General features: G+C 42.1%; 1 protein-coding gene across 2 annotated transcripts in view; it reads right to left on the bottom strand.

Annotated features, from left to right (window-relative positions):
- Positions 1 to 17,925, bottom strand: part of KSR2 (kinase suppressor of ras 2) — a 462,507-nt gene that overhangs the window by 312,205 nt on the left and 132,377 nt on the right. For both annotated transcript variants that reach the window (XM_063454189.1, XM_063454190.1), the window contains exon 3: positions 13,331 to 13,481. In XM_063454189.1, the coding sequence (XP_063310259.1) occupies positions 13,331 to 13,481 (151 nt within the window). The remainder of the gene's footprint in view (positions 1 to 13,330; positions 13,482 to 17,925) is intronic.

The raw sequence follows: 17,925 nt of genomic DNA, 5'->3' as shown, positions 1-17,925 counted from the left end.
TAGGCCAAGTTGGCTCCTCTTACCTTAATTACTGTTGCTGGCTGGCAGTCTGTGGGCTTGCTGGAAGGCTGTGGGCTTACTGGCTTGCTGGCTACTGGGGCACTTGTAGATTATTTAAAGAAATAATCCATGCACAATAACCACTACTGCTCTGTGTAGTCATTATGGTGCCAGGAGGGTTGGGCCCCCCTCCCAGAGTAAGTAGTCAAACCTTTTAAGAACAGTTTGACAACTTACCTGGGGTCTGCTGGGATATGAGGCTGTAGTAGGGTATAGGAGCAGTGGTGCAGTGTGTGTGAAAGGTTCAGTGTGTGTGAGGGGGTGTAGTGTGTGAACGTGTAAGCTGTGTGGGGCAATGTGTGTATGAGGGGGCTGTGTATGTGTGTGGCAATGTTAGTATGGGGGGCTGTGTGTGTATGGGTGGGCAGTGTATGTGTGTGTGTGTGAGGCAATGTGTGTAAATGTGTATGGTGTGTGTGGGGGCAGTGTGTGTGTATGGAGGGCAGTGTGTGAATGTGTATGGTGTGTGGGGGCAGTGTGTTTATGGGGCTAGAGTTCACTCTCACCACTGCGACCACCAGGAATCCCTGGTGGTCACAGTGTTGAGAGTGAACTCTAGCCCGTAGCTCCAGGGCTAGAGTTTACTCTTGCAAGAGCCGTAACGTTACCGCGGCAACGATCTGTGCTCACGCAAGAAGGACCCAGAGGAGCTGGAGGCTGAGCTCCCGGGTCCTCTCTTCCTCCCTCCCCTGCCGGCTGCCCGCACGGTGCCTGCGGACAGGGGAGGGGGCAATTGCCCTCCTCTTACTCCCCCCTCCCCCTCTTCTTACGCCCTTCTTACTCCCCCCTCCCCCTCTTCTTACCCCCCTTCTTACTCCCACCCTCTTCTTACTCCCCCCTCCCCCTCTTCTTACCCCCTTCTTACTCTCCCCCTCTTCTTACTCCCCCCTCCCCCTCTTCTTACTCCCCCTTCTTACTCCCCCCTCCCCCTCTTCTTACTCCCACCTCCCCTTCTTCTTACCCCCTTCTTACTCCCCCCTCTTCTTCCCCCCCTCCCTCTCTTCTTACTCCCCCCTCTTCTTACCCCCCTCCCCCCTCTTCTTCCTCTTCCCTCCCCCTCTTCTTCCTCTTCCCTCCCCCTCTTCTTACTCCCCCATCCCCCTCTTCTTACCCCCTTCTTACTCCCCCCTCTCTTCTTACTCCCCCCTCCTCTCTTCTTACCCCCCTCTCTCTCTTCTTACTCCCCCTCCCTCTCTTTTTACCCCCTCCCTCTCTCTTCTTACCCCCTCCCTCTCTTCTTACCCCCCTCTCTTCTTACCCCTCCCTATTCTTACCCCCCTCCCTCTCTCTTCTTACCACCCCTCCCTCCCTCTCTTCTTACCCCCCTCTCTTCTTACCCCCTCCCTCTCTCTTATTACCCCCCCTTCCTCTCTCTTCTTACCCCCCTCCCTCCCTTCTTACCCCCCTCCCTCTCTCTTCTTACCCCCTCTCTCTCTTCTTACCCCCCTCCATCTCTCTTCTTACCCCCCCTCCCTCTCTTCTTACCCCCTCTCTTTTTACCCCGCTCTCTCTTTTTACCCCCTCTCTCTTTTTACCACCCCTCTCTTTTTACCCCCTCTCTCTCTTTTTAACCCCCCCTCTTTTTACCTCCCCCTCTCTTTACCCCCCTCCCTCTCTCTACCCCCTCCCTCTCTCTACCCCCTCCTTCTCTCTTTTTACCCCCCTCTCCCTCTCTCCCTCTCTATTTTTACCCCCCTCCCCTCCCTCTCTCCCTCTCTCTTCTTACCCCCCTCCCTCTCTCTTCTTACCACCCCCCCTCCCTTCCCCCTCCCTCTCCTCCCTCCCTCCTCCCCCCTCCCTCCCCCTCCCTCTCTCTTCTTACCCCCTCCCCTGTAGCGTCCGCGGTGCCCGGCCGGAGTGATAGGAAGGTGCACACTGAGTGTGCACCTTCCTGTCAGTCCGGCCGGTTACAGGAAACAGAAACTCCTGTTCCGTGCGGAGTTTCTGTTTCCTGTAACCGGCCGGACTGACAGGAAGGTGCACACTCAGTGTGCACCTTCCTATCACTCCGGCCGGGCACCGCGGACCGGAGAGCAGCTCGGCCACGCTACAGGGGAGGGGAGGTGAGAAGCTGCAGCTGCCTGAGGCTCTTAAGAGAGCGCTCAGGCGGCTGCAGCATTTAAAGGGGCGGCCGGCCCCCTCAGAGTGTGCCACCGGGCCCCCTGATGGCGGGCCCCCCTCCCAGCCGGGCCCTCGGACCATGTCCGAAGTGCCCGACCGGTCAGTCCGCCCCTGCCTGAGAGGCAAAAGTGTCTTTGTAAAGCCTGTATTAGGAGGCAGCACAGGCAAAGGGGCTAGATTGAATGCAGAGTGACCCACACCTGCCTGGAGGATGACAATGTTGGCAGAAGGAACTGCACATTAAAACCAGCTAGTTGGAGAGATATAGCCACTGGCTTGACCCATATTTCAGTTATAATTATATGCCATCTCTGTATTAGATAAAATAAATATCAATGGTTCCCAAACCAGTCCTCCTGGCCCACCAACAATGCAGCATTTATGTATTTCATTTTTTTATTCCAATTGAGATACTGACAAAACCTGGACTGTTGCTTGGTTTGTGAGGACTGGTTTGGAAACCACTGGGCTATATCAAGTGGCTCCCTGGATACATTTTCTTGACACACCAGTCTCAAAACTATCGGAAAGTTTAGCTTTTTATTTTACCATTTATGAAACCACAGTATTTGTATTATTTAGCTGTCTAAAATTAAGTTTCTTTAAATAGAAGCCAATTATTCTCAGAAGCAAATTAGCGTATGTTTTAACAATCGGTAGAGATTAGGCATACAATGAAAAAAAAATGGTTTATTCCAGGTACTAACACAATAAACACACGTGCTTTCATCATGGACCTTACGTAAAGCACGAAGGGTTTATGTTATTAGTCCATTTTTGGATCACTGGGTGAAATGCCAGATTCTTATCATCACATAGCTTGGAGTTGGATCTATCAGATTCTACATTGATGTCTTCAGGGCCGGCCTTAGGGGTGTGCGAGCTGTGCGGCCGCACAGGGCGCCATGGTGCAGGGGGCGCCCTGCGGCCGCTTTGCTCACACGGCATGTCTGTTAGCCGCAATGCTAACAAGACATTTGCCTTGGGCGGCATTTTCCAGGGGGCGGCAAAAAAAGCCGCCCCCAAATGCCCAAGGCAAATGTCTTGTTAGCCTTGCGGCTAACAGACATGCCGGGCTGCTGGGCGGTCGGGCGGCGCTGGCGGGCGGCTGGCGAGGGAGCACTTCCTCTGAGCTGTATGCTCAGCTCCCTTGCGCGCCGCAGAGTGAGGCTGGGAGCCGGAATATGACGTCATATTCCGGCTCCCGGCCTCACTCTGCGGCGCGCGAGGGAGCTGAGCAAACAGCTCAGAGGAAGTGCTCCCTCGCCAGCCGCCCGCCAGCGCCGCCCACCCAGCCCAGCAGCCACTGGACCACCATGGAGGAAGAGACCCCCCCCCAGCATTCCCAAAGGTAAGGAAGCTGGGGGGGGGTGTCTAAATAAATGTAAAAAAATGTGTTAATGTGGGTGAGTGTGTGTGTGTGTGTGTATGTTAGTGTGTGTCTGTTAGTCTGTGTGTATGTTAGTGTGTGTCTGTGTCTGTTAGTGTGTGTCTGTGTCTGTTAGTGTGTGTCTGTGTATGTTAGCGTGTGTCTGTGTATGTTAGTGTGTGTGTATGTTAGTGTGTGTCTGTGTATGTTAGTGTGTGTCTGTTAGTGTGTGTGTGTATGTTAGTGTGTGTCTGTGTATGTTAGTGTGTGTGTATGTTAGTGTGTGTCTGTGTATGTTAGTGTGTGTCTGTTAGTGTGTGTGTGTGTGTGTGTATGTTAGTGTGTGTATGTCTGTGTATGTTAGTGTGTGTCTGTGTCTGTTAGTGTGTGTCTGTGTCTGTTTGTGTGTATGTTAGTGTGTGTCTGTGTCTGTTAGTGTGTGTCTGTGAGTGTGTTTGTCTGTTAGTGAGTGTGTGTGTCTGACTGCGCGTGTGTGTATGAGACTGTCTGCGCGTGTGTGTGTGTGTGGGACTGTCTGCGTGTGTGTGTGTGTGGGAAGGGGTAAGGAGTGGGGGTGGGGGAGGGGGGGACGGGAAGGGGGGGCGCTGTGAATATTTTTTGCACAGGGCGCCCAAATGCCTAAGGCCGGCCCTGGATGTCTTATTGGAAATTCTCAAGAATCTTAGGATTTGACTTTGGAGTAGCAAGTTTAGGAAGGTCCCAGGTATGACAATAAACTGTATTAAAACAATGTACAGTTACATTTCAAACCTAGGAATAATCCTGGGGCAATAATATAAGAACACAGAAAAAAAATGACACAAGGTCTATCTTCCCCCAAAGCAAAAAAGCAAAATTCATCATCATTTTGGATTCTCTGTCTTTAGTTTCTCCAAGCCGATTCTTGCCCAGCCTCCACCTCCTTCTTTATCCATCCTTTATTATTACAACACTACCTCCGGAGTGTCAGGGCAGAGTGAAACAAATGAACACTGTACCAGGAGAGTCATTTTCTTCTTAAATGAATTTCTGTATGACAGTTTGTGTTTGTTTTTTGTTTTTTTATCTAGAAAATTGGATTTTATTTGGAATCAACCATCTAGTATTTAATACAAGATATGAGAATACCAGACAATACCAAATAAACACTGACTTGTTTTCACCCTGTTTTATTTTTGGAACTTGTTTATGTTCTAAAGTTACATAATTGGGTTATTTTAAAATTGATTTAGAACTAAGTGTAAGTCAGACCACTGCGGTTTCACACTGCATTAAATTTAAAAAAATTAAAAAAGCTAATCTGATTTGTATTTCTTACATTATATCAATCGTGTTAGCAATGTGTTCGGAAAACTTCGACAATCAGGAGATTGGCCCAACATAGCTGGTAGGAAGACATAAGTGCTGCTGTCAGGATTGGTAGTAGCAGTAACAGTTGGTAGCGGTGGATTTAGTCTGCACTGAATGAGGCTAGTAACAATCGTTGCTATTGCTTGTGTAGCAGGGTTTACATTTTGTCATACTGGTATAGAGTTTATCTGTTTATATATGTTTACTATACCAAAATGCTTTGAACTTTTCAGACAGATACCTATAAGAATGTTAAACTAACCATGATGTAATATGATTGGCAAGCGTAGAGTCTCAACTCAAGCTGCAACTAAACTAAATAAAAAATAAGTAGGAGCTTGCAGGTCTTGCACTCAGTCTGAGTTTGTCATCTAGTACACACCATAGGGTGGTATGCATCCCTGCCACTTTCCGAACTGCCCCCCAAAGGCTCCTCTATCAAAGCAGGAAGAACCATGTATGTCAGAGGTGCAGTTGATAGATACCATCACTGGTATCCTTGCCCACTAAAGTTAGAAGGATTATGCTTTTGTCCAGACGGACAACTTCTTTCTCCTCAAATTTAAAGTATAAATATTAAGTGTTCAAATTATTTAAGAAAAATAATTACCAACTTTCTTATGTATGTATTAATTTTGCCAACACCTTCTGAAAAAAATACCTGATTTCAAAACAAAGGGGGCACTTAATCCAAGTGTTCAGTTGTAAAAAGTGGTCTAAAGTACTAAAAGTGAGACAATGGAAACCAGCAGGACTAGCCGTTGCATTGCATTGTTAACTCCTCCCCTTTTACATTTTTGCATCACCTTTTAGAACAGAAGACTTTGATCAATCTCCCCCAAAGCATTAGGTTGGCTTACTATAGAGAACCCGCATTAACCCCTACCCAATGCTCAATATACCCAATAGTATACATATCCTATTATTACTCATTGTCTTGATACACAGCAGGCTTTCTTTTAAAGATAAAATACAGTGTACACACTCTAAAACAGTATTGTAGAAATAGTACACTAGATACAAAATATACTTGGAAGGCAAGTAAAATGCAGATACTAAAGTATCCAGAAAAAAAAGAATGCCAAATCTATAAAACATGCATGCAATCTCTACTGAAATTTAACAGAAGCTATAAGTAGCATAAAGAACTAATGAAGAACATAACCACCCCCTGTTGTAATGGATCACTAGAGACCTCTAGAGGAAGAACACTCAATGTGCATATAAAGAAAACCATGGTCTCACAACCAAAGCATTATTTATGGCTTCAAAAATATATCTCTTTAATGCATCTCACTGGAGCTCTAAAAGTTGTAACTAGGCAAAATTATATTTTTTATGGATGCATCTCCATAGGCTAGTCACTAGACCCTGGATTATGCACTACAAAAATGTCTTGCATGTTGAATTAAAGGGTTTTTTTTCACTTGCCAGTGAGTAAGCTATTAATTTGCAAACTGTATGACTAATGGCAATTGTTACAGAGATGGAACAAAGTTTCATCACATTTTACAAGGCTTCCTGTCTTGGGGCTGATCTACACATCATGCGTTACATATTGTAATCCTATGGTAAGGGCAGATTTGTTCATCTTTAATGTATAGATAGGATTCTATCACTGAAGTTTTTGGTTTTGAGTGACGTTGGATGTCCTCATGCATAGCGTGAGGACGTCCAGAGTCAGTTATGTGACTGAAAGTCCCTCTAGTAGCTGTCTAGACAACCACTAGAGGTGGAGTTAGTCCTGCAAGACAATTATTGCAGTTTCTGAAAATCTGCAATAATTACAATTGTGTTAAGGGGATTCGAATACTTCACTTTTTCCACTTCAATGAGCTGAAGTGCTCTGGGTGCCTATAGTGTCCCTTTAAAACAGTGCACTTTGCAAAACATATCTGCTGAAATGCAATATGAAGTCTGAAACATGATGAATGTCTGTCCTCAATTGCATTTTAGACTGGGAACTCTGATAGTTGTGGAAACATGATTGCTCAAGCGTGTATGTTGTTTTGATGGAGCACTTAATAAAATCTACTTGTAAAAAATATCTTATCAACAGGTCTTTCCCAGCACCTTTAATAAAATATACTTGTAAATATATTCATAAAGTGCTAACTCAGTAAAGTGTCAATCCATTAATTATTATTATTATTATTATTATTATTCTAACTTATTATTTATTGGAATGGCAATTTATTGAGCTGACACTTTAAGAATATCTTTGCAGAAATCTGGAAAAGTACTGTTAATAAGATATTTTTACAAGTAGATTTTATTAAGTGCTCCACCAAAACAACATTTGCATTCTGGACTTTTTAAGTTATTAAAGGGATAACTTAGAGGTGTTCGAGCAGCAAATTAAAACCACATAAAAATACATAGTTAAAATACACTTTTTTTAAAGTGCTCCATAACACGCACCGATCCATTTTTATTTTTGCCGTTACACATGATTCCTTGAGTTTCTACTCCCAAGATGCACTTCTCAAACTTGAGATTTGCAGGTAATGCACAACAGTTATTTTCATGGCAATTCTATCAGACTATGATAGAATTACTATGAATATGGAATTCTTTATCCAGTCATATGATTATGTTTTGTAGTTCTTTATAAAATCACTCTGAATTTCTGTGAAACAAGTAACCATTATCCCCTGTTATGTTTATGTATATGTTTTCTATACATGTGTTTTCTGTAATTATACAAAATAGACACAGAGCTAGGAGAAGAAAGATGTATATTCTTGGCAAGTTTTTTGTAAAACACAGTATTCTGTCCTTCACTGTCATCATGTTGTGGGAAACACAAAACAACCCACCTGTGATGTGAACAATTGTGTATGTCTCTGTCTGTTTGTCTGTGTGTCTATCTACCTGTATCAAAACATATTATCAGCCATCATTGGTACCCACTCTGCAGAATACATCCAGATAATATATTGCCAACTATCCCTAGACATGTTCTAGTTTGTGCCACAGGAACAAGACTAGCCATGTTTGGACAAGTGATAGAATACTGAAAGGGAATCAGTTTTATTCAGATGTTTGTGGAATAGGAAATGTAATCACAATTTGCTCACAGTACAAAACTCTTCTATAAGCAATACAATCAAATTACAGAAGAAAACAAATGTTTTAGACAAGAAGTCATCTAAAAAGTTGATAGGTCAATGATTATAATGGGTACTTTACCTTGCAATCTTGCAATATCTTCCATAAATATATGCAATGTATATTTTGTAGATTCTTTCTTTTACAGAACAAAAACAGCTACTACTCTTACAGAGAAACATAAAATCTTAAGATCAAATGTACCGAGTCAGAAATAATTGTTTCCTTCCATCTTGGTGGATTAATCATCAATTGACTTACTTTCAAACAGCCCAGTCTGGGCCTTGATTTAATATCTTTGGATACGCTTTTCAAATTATTTATTATTTTTGCATAAACATTTTAAAAAAAAATTCTAAATATAAAAAAAAAATCATCTATAAAAATGTATCTATATATTTATATATATCGTTATCTCTCTCTATATATATATATGTATATATATATATATATAGAGAGAGAGAGAGAGATGAAAGAATTTCTTGCACTCACGCTATGTTGTCCCTTGTGTGCCGGGTGCTAAGCCAGGGCTTGGTTATCCAGGTATCCAAAGAGGTAGCATCACTCACGGACTTTAAAAGTTCTATTCTTTATTATTTCATATTAAAAAAATCACGATCAACGTTTCAGTCCACCAAACGGGACTTTCCTCAGGATCATGAGGAAAGTCCCGTTTGGTCGACTGAAACGTTGATCATGATTTTTTTTTAATATGAACTAATAAACACTAGAACTTTTAAAGTCGGTGAGTGCTGCTACCTCTTCGGATACATACATATATATATATATATATATATATATATATATATATACATATAAAACAATAGTAATTTAGGCACTCACCCCTGAATCAATCTCAGATATATCCTGCCTTTGGTGCATCTGTCGTCCAAATATATACCAAGCGATAAACTGGAGCACTCAAAAGGACCCTGAGGGGTCGAAACGTCGAAACAGAGGATTTACACTTCGATGTAACTTTTTTTGCACAAATAAACCCACTTTGGAAAAGTCCTTTTGAGTGCTCCAGTTTATCGCTTGGTATATATACATATATATACACACACAGTGGCGTACACATGACCCATGGGGCCCCGGTGCAAAAATTGATCCGTGGCCCCCCCCACGCTTACTCGCGGGCCGGGGCCGCAACACATGGCGGCGGGAACCTGGTCGCAGGGGTTGCAGGGCTGCGACCATAGTATGTACGCCAGTGCATGCAGATGCACACACACTTAAAGGACCACTGCAAACACCCAGATCACATCAGCTCAATGAAGTGGTCTGGGTGACAGGTCCCTCTAGTTTTAACCCTGCAGCTGAAAACATAGCAGTTTCAGAGAAACTGCTATGTTTTACTGAGGGTTAATCCAGCCTCTAGTGGCTGTCTCATTGACAGCCGCTAGAGGAGCTTCCGCGATTCTCACTGTGAAAATCACAGTGAGAAGACACTGAACGTCCATAGGAAAGCATTAAGTAATGCTTTCCTATGGGTGGTTTGAATGCGCGCGCGGCTCTTGCCGCGGATGCGCATTCGGAGCGGAGAGGTGGAGGGATCCCCAGCGCCAAGGGAGAAAGCGCTGGAGAAAGGTAAGTGCTGAAGACACATAAACACACTCTCACGAACAGACGCATATACACTAGCAGACACACACATTTACTGATAGAGACACACTCAGCGACAAACATACATACACACTCACTTACAAAACATACACTCTCACTGACAAACACACACTCACTAACAGACATCAAACAGACTCACTAACAGACACACACAAACTCACTAACAGACACACACAGTAACACAGTCACTGACACTCACTAGCAGACACACACTAACACACTCACACACACACTAACACACACAAACACACTAACACTAACACACACACACACACTCACACACACACTAACACACACACTCACACACACTTTTTTTTAAATTTAATAACCCCAGCCTCCTTACCTTTGGGAGAGCTGAGGGGATTCCCTGGGGTCCAGTGGTGTCACCTGGCAGGCGCGCGAGGGAGCACTCTCCCCTGAATGCTTCCTCTTCAGCTCCCTCGCGCGCCGCATAGGGATGCAGGCGCCGAAAGATGACATCATCTTCCGGCCCCGGCATCAGTGCGGTGCGCGAGGGAGCTGAAGAGGAAGCACTCAGGGGAGAGTGCTCCCTCGCGCGCCCGCCAGCCGGGTGCCACCAGGGCCAGCCTCGGGGGACCCTGAGGTGGCCGGCTCCTGAGCCCCCCAGAAGAAGAGGCTGGTCCAGTAGGTACATACCGGGTCGCAGGGCGGCCGGGCCCGGTTGCAGCCGCGACTCCTGTGACCCCGTTATGTACGCCACTGTATATATATATATATATAAACAAAATACTAAAATACTTTGAAAAATATTATTTAATTTTAAAAGATTACCCACAAATATTAAATCATTTGAAAAGCTAAACGAAAGATATTAAATTGAGGCCTTGCTATTAATCTCTAATCTTGTTGTAAAGTGTTTAGGATAAGCAGCTAATAATAAAATAGGTGTCACTAACGTTAGAAAATTATGAAAATTACAAAATCTTACCAATTGCAACTGGCACTGACTGGCTGACAAACGTTTTAGCATGTCCCAGCTTGAAGAACTGCTTTATGTGTAAAGAGTGTGTTGTCTGTACTTCATTTTACAATAAGTTCAGATTTCAATAGAATTTTACACTTTTACAAATTAACCTGCTTACATCTCCCTGACTGTCAATCAAAGAACAGGTCCTGTTACTTCCTGGTAGTTTAGTTTGGTGGAGCTAAACTCAAGAGGTAGGTAATTGCTCAGAGCACCTGCCTTGAAAAGATTTCTCATTGAGCTGCTTTTGGAAAGCTGTGATTGGACAGCCACAGAAAGCCCGGATGAGGTTAAAAGGGGAGGGTTTGCAGAGGCTGCAGACAAGAGATTTGCAGTTTTTGAAAGCTGTTTTTAGATGAACCCCCAATGAAAAAGCATTTTAAAATCCATGCATGTTTTCATTTCGGGAACAGTTACTAAATAGTAATTCTTATTTTTTATATATATATAATATTTGGGCAGCCGAGTGTCCTTTTCAGTGTTGCTTTCTGATTCATTTCAATGCCAAATGCTGCGATAAAATATATGCAGTATACAAGTCCTCACCTAATTTCAACTCATATATTTATCTAATTTTTTGTTCTCAGTTTTCAAATGGTTACAAAATTCTTTGAATGAGCAATGTATACATTGTCCAAATACTGTAAATAAGCAAGAAGGGCTGGACTTCATTTTAGGCAGAGTAGGTACCTTCTTAGATGCCTGTCCTGTAGGGAATGCCTTTTTGTAGCACTTAGAGTGTGCCATTTTGTAGCTTAAGTGGTATGATGGGGAGAGATAATTATGCAGAGCCTTGACATTGTCTTCAGTATTTTAGTCAGCCTTGAATGGTTGATAGCAGAGCTGCGGCTATAGTTATAGGGGGTGTAAAACTCAATGCTTTCAAAGTGTCTGTGTGAAAGGATGGGCAGGAAGAAGGAGTCATTTCCCATCTGCCCACTAACAGCCTCTCACATAGAAAATGCCTTGCAGGAGGAGCAGGGATATTAATGAATGATGCACACTGCCTAACAACTCGAGCAGCTCAACAAATTAACCATAGCAGACTGACTGAAGTACAGAAGACATAGGAGAATGAATACAGGTACTTTGCAAATTACCCTTTCCTATCTGACCAGCTAAAACCTATACAAAAACTTTCCTTAGTCCCTAATTAAAACACTCAAATGCTAAACCTTAAAAAGGCATTTACTTTAAAGGGATACTATAGTCACCTGAACAACTTCAGCTTAATGAGGTTGTTCAGGTTAGAACTATAGCTCCCGGCAGCCTTTCTCTTTTAAACACTGTATTTTCTGAAAAAATACAGTGTTTACATTGAAAGTTAGGAACACCTCCAGTTGCAGTCACTCAGAGTGAACCAGAGGGACTTTGGAGTTGATGGAGGCATAATATGCCTCCATCCACTCAGATCTGCTGTCAGCAGAGCACAGGGCAGCACTGTGCACAGCATCCTGTGATTCAGTATCTCCTCCCTCTGCATGCAGACACTGAACTTTCCTCACAGAGATTCATTGATTCAATTCATCTCTATGAGGAGATGCTGATTGGCCAGGGCTGTGTTTGAATCATGCTGGCTCTGCCTCTGATCTGCCTCTTTGTCAGTCTCAGCCAATCCTATGGGGAAGCACTGTGATTGGATCGGGCTACCACATGTCAGCAGACTGCTTGTTTTTCTGAGTCTAACAGCATGCAGATTTACAGCTTCAGGCTTGAATACAGTGAGATTTTTACTATATTTATGGAGGCATGAGAGGCCCAGGGGAGCTAGATGGTGGTGTTAACACTATAGGGTCAGGAATACATATTTGTGTTCCTGACCCTATAGTGATCCTTTAAGCCTAAGTATAATTCTTCCTGAAAAACAAAAGCCCCTTGTATCCAAATACTAAATACCTAACTTTAATCCTGAACTCAATAATTCTAAATGCATTTTATACCACAACTATAACCCCTTTCAATCTTTTAATACTCTAAACATCCATGTAATCTAACTCTGATGTTACCCCTCTCGAACCCCTTTACCCTGGCCACTTTTAACACTGGCCTCAATTTAATAAGCTTTCCAAATACTGTTAGAAAAACTTTCCCAGTGCTTTATCTACATAGACTTTGTGATTTGGGTGACTTCTGTACATAAATCATTGCAAAATGTTGAAATGCCACTTACATATTCAGAGACCCAGAGTAACCCATGTCGCCAAGTCCATTCATTAGAGGCTGCACTTGCAATCTGTATTTTAAAGATTGCTCTCACAGACAGACTGCATACGGAAGGCATAGCTATCAGCAATCAAGTAATTGGTATAGGAATACTTCTACTGTATATAACATGGATCAGTATAGCTTACTCTCACAAAGGGCTCATACAGCTATGTCTGAAGGACCTGCCATACTATGTCACCATGAAAGGAAATAGTTTCTTGAACCCAATCACCTGAGTGATGTGGAAATTGACACTTTTAGAGCCTTTTCATCCATCTCTACAGGAGGCAAAACTTACGTCAAGAACATGAGTTAGAGCTGGAAGTTAAAGGGACAAAACTCTTCAGGAGTGTTGTGTCTCCCCTGATACAAATGACCTAATTCTAAAAAAGTAAGGGCTTTCAATACTGTCACCATATTAAGGAGAACATATGTGGTTTTGTCTTGCTATGGCAAAGACAGTATCTTGTTGGTTGCAGGAGAAGCAGATATATTCATCTTACCTGATTTGTAAACATTGCGCAGACAAGAGAGGGAAGCATTTAACCGGTCACATTCCTCGCTGTTGGCACCAAACTTTTCCAGTGTCTCACACACCTGCTTATCGGTCATCTCCATCAGCTCCTCCAAGGTTAACTGACCTGGGTCAATCTCCTGAAACACATCAGTTATTCCATTAGATGACCAATATTGTAATTTGTCTTCAAACCATTCTGATTCTTTAATTCATGTAAACAGGAAAATATTATATATAGTCAATATATAGTGAAAGCCCATATCATGTTGCGAGACACTGACATACCAAAGATACAATGTAGCTAACTTCTGCACTTTATTCATGTTCTGCGCATCTCCTGCAGGTTAGCTCACTCAGACCATGGATTAGCAAGGTACAGTCAGGTCCATAAATATTGGGACATCAACACAATTCTAATCTTTTTGGCTCTATACACCAACACAATGGGTTTGAAATGAAACAAGATGTGCTTTAACTGCAGACTTTCAGCTTTAATTTGAGGGTATTTACATCCAAATCAGGTGAACGGTGTAGGAATTACAACAGTTTGTATATGTGCCTCCCACTTTTTAAGGGACCAAAATAAAATAAAAATGTTATTATACATTATTATAATAATGAAAACTTATTACAGCATAATAAAGGGGGTACAATAGGCACCCATGCCACTTCTTCTCAATGAAGTGGTCTGCTTGCCATATCCTGCTCGTTTTAACCCTGCAGCAGGAAACAGTGCCGTTGTTCAGGAATAGCAATGTTTACATTGCACGGTTTTAATGTCTCTATTGGATATCATACTGAAAAATACAGAGACACAATCAGAGATAAATTTGCATACTTAATAATTGACTGATATGCTCAGAATTGCATATTACACACCGCATTACTGAAAACAGTCAAAAAGAAAAATATCTATATAAATTTGAGATATATAGAAAGTATATTGTGAAGAAACTACTCTTTGTGTTCGATAATTTAGATTTTTCTTTGTTCGGTAGATAAAACTGAGCCCCCGGCTCATTAACTACAAAGAAGAATGCCGATTAAGTGCTCTCTCTGTGTGGCCGCCATTTGTATAGCCGAACGCCATGTGCGGGAGAAAACGGCGCCCATCTTGTCGCATGAAAAGGGGCAGCGGGACTTGGTCATAGAGTGTCAGGAACTAAAATCGGAAAACTCGACTTTCCGAACGCTGGTCAATTTCGCAAACGCCTGCTTCTTTTCACCGACCAGCAAGAAGAGCGCTATTCGGTAGCTTTGTTCCCACGAACCAGGGGAACAAATGCTACCCATGAGCCAGGGGAACCGTTCGTGTATTTGTTTGTTTTTTAGCCTTTCCGAAAGAGACCGACCACACAGAATAATTTCATGGAACTCTTTCTGGGCAGGAGCCTTGTGTGCAGTCAGTCAAATTAGGACTTCCATGGAACTCCCGAACCCCTGAACCAATCTGGGTGATTTTTTTAATATGTTGGTCCCCTAGATCAGGGCTATCAGGGGATATTACTTTTGTGGGGTTTTCATGGGGTTTGGGGTACTTTCGGGGTTTTGTGGAAATGTGTGTTTTCTTGTTTGGAGATATTGAGTTTAGTATAGTGCTTGACTCAATTCTCTCCCAGGCACAGGGGAAGGATTGACCTGAGAGCCAATGTAACTGCAGAAAGTACTTTGTCATTGTCACCTCTCAGGTCCAGTGAGGAATGCCCCTGGAATATGCCACCGTAAACCCCGTACATTTATACCTGCATATAAACCGGCCCGTTGGCTTGAATACATTTATTCCTGTTGTACCCTTAATCTAGTCTAGGATGATGTTTGGGTATCCGTCTGTTTTGCTTGGTGAATTTACTTGGATGCTGAGTTTCGTCTGGAGGTCGTTCGAATCAACACCCGAACTGCGAGCTATAATCAGCCTCTAGCAGTTCGGGAGGAAACGAACAAACTGGTATCTGATATACAGGCGTTCGTTACATATATAAATAAGGAAACTTCAGATTAAGTGTCTGCTTGTAAAACAACCGATATATATATATATTTTTTAATAAGGTTTTTATTGGTTGGGAAAAAAAAGCATGAAGTGTAGCACCAGTGGACACGCAGGTCCAAGTCATCAACCATTATTTTGTCACACAGTAACAACTGCTATATTGTTAATGATGATAGTGTATTTTTTTTATCTGATTTAACAAACATTATGTGCAAATGTGTAGTAGAAGTTGCCAAATGGTACTGGTGATTTTCTATGACAGGTGGTCTGACCAATATGAATATGATGTAATGTAGGTGCTGACGACCTGAGCTAAAAGTAGCAAAAACATTGTTTACAAGGAATCCTGCATTAAGTCACCTGCATAAACAAAATAAATAAATAAATAATATATAAATCCTTAAATTCCTGTGTAAGACACTAAATTGTAAAACAACTGTAATATTGAAATGCAGGATCCAGAGAATAGAGAGAGCAATGCTGTCACCTAGAGGACATTATAGGTTTTCCCAGCTAGAATACAGAGGGCTGTTATTTGCTAAAGTGAGAATTGTTAATATGAAATACTAATCAAAATGATGCATTTTAGGGAACCTGTGCCCTTAATCCCCCTGATAAGAACACAGCTCACATCCATCTGTGCACAATTTTTATTTGATTGTTTTATCTAGTTGTCTAGTATTTCTATTAGAGATGCCTGAATACTTTGTATAATGTTCTTTTTTTTTTCTCCTTTGGACTCTGTCTTGACTTGCAACCTCACCTAATAGCATGCAAGGCTTACTTTATTACAAATCAATTAGAGTAGCTTTCATATCCCTATAAAACAATGCTCCTAATGCCGGATACACTATGTGCTTCCCCACCTGTATCCTCAGTGACTACACTCAACCATAAACATACCAGCTACAAGCCCGAGTAGGTGCCCTCTAGGATGAAATGTCCCTGTGGAAAAGTGTATAAGGAGAGAGATTAAGAGAGGGTGAATGTAATTGGTTCTAAACACAATTGCAGATGAAGTGGTAGATGTTAACACAGTGAGGGAGTTTAAGCATGCGTGGGATAGGCATAAGGCTATCCTAATGGCCAGGGACTAATGAAAGTATTTAGAAAATTGGGCAGACTAGATAGGCCGAATGGTTCTTATCTGCCGTCACATTCTATGTTTCTAAGAAATATTGCATCTACCTGCATGTTTCTGCTAAGTGGTAATGCATATCTGTGCATTGTAGTATGCTAAAATGTGAATAAAAAAAATAAAAAAAAACAAGAAGAAAACAATATAAGGTCCTCAAGAAAACAAACCAATACAATGTAATTTCAATAGATAAACATAAATACTATGCAAATTTTGGGGTATGAAAGAAGAAAATACAGAATTATGAGATGTTTCCTAATTATCCAAAAAAGGGGCAATAAATAAATAAATAAAATGAAAAATAAATAAATGGGCAGATGCCTCAGGCTGGAAGGGAATGCAGATGCAGGTCCTATGGGGCTCGTACTGTGGCAACATACTAGTGAATAATTAACACATGCGTAATTAACCGCTCCAGAGGGATGCAAACACTGCTTTCTTCTGTTAAGTACTACAGACTAGGCGAGGAAGCATTTTCCATGAAATACTGTACATAATCAATCCTGGGAGATTAAGGCAATAAGATTGTTTTAAACCTGTTCAATGCTGGAGATACCTTCAAAGTTCGGGGAACAATGGCTCCTGAATACTAATTTTGTTTTTCCACCAAGATGTGCATGAAAAGCAATTTTGTTTTGTTTTTGTGTCTCTTTGTGTTCATATATCAAGGACTTGGCATCAATTTATGTTCTGTGTAAGTCAGCTTCTTTTATAGTCAGGAATTAAATGCCCGACTCACTAATTTAACAGTGTTTACAAAGAGAAAATGTATGATGCTCGAGAAATACATCTTACTTTGTCATAATCAAGACAACGGAATTTGCATATTGCAAGGCCGATGACAAGGACAATCGAAGATCAAATTGTATGGGGTTGATGGATCTCTCATGCTTAGGGGACTTGTTGAATTTTGGTTCTGGAAGGGTTAATTATACACATTTTCACAAACCCCATAAAGGTGGGGTAAAATGGGGTGGGCCAGTGACATGAATTGCGTTACTGCTGGTACTGCCCAAAAAGGCAGATGGGGTAGAAATCAATGCACATGAGACTGCCTGCCCATCAAGGGTGCTGGTTGATATAGGGTGGCCCATGGATAGAGCTGTGTTTCGGTGCCCACTGCAGGATCCTAGTGCAATAAGCATAGTGCCAGTGCATCTAATGATATGCTTATGCTGTGGTCTCTGGGGACAGTTCCCCAGTCTCCTCAAAAGTAGGTCACCAAAGAATAACAACAGTAGGATAGGACCATAAAATAGGGACTGTTCCACCAAAATTGGAACTATTGCAAACTATTGCGAGCCTTGCATTTCTCAAGTGGTTTCAAATTGGGGTCTCCTGAAGTGATTACAACTGATAAAACTAAGCTTTTGTATGTTTTCATCTTATCTTACACCTTATTTATAGCTAATATCCATATTATAATTATCCATATTCTAGGAATGGCTGTTACTAG

This window comes from Pelobates fuscus, chromosome 5 (genome assembly GCF_036172605.1).
Source record: "Pelobates fuscus isolate aPelFus1 chromosome 5, aPelFus1.pri, whole genome shotgun sequence".
In the NCBI taxonomy this organism is placed as follows: domain Eukaryota; kingdom Metazoa; phylum Chordata; class Amphibia; order Anura; family Pelobatidae; genus Pelobates; species Pelobates fuscus.
This window is presented reverse-complemented; position numbering and strand designations above follow the sequence as displayed.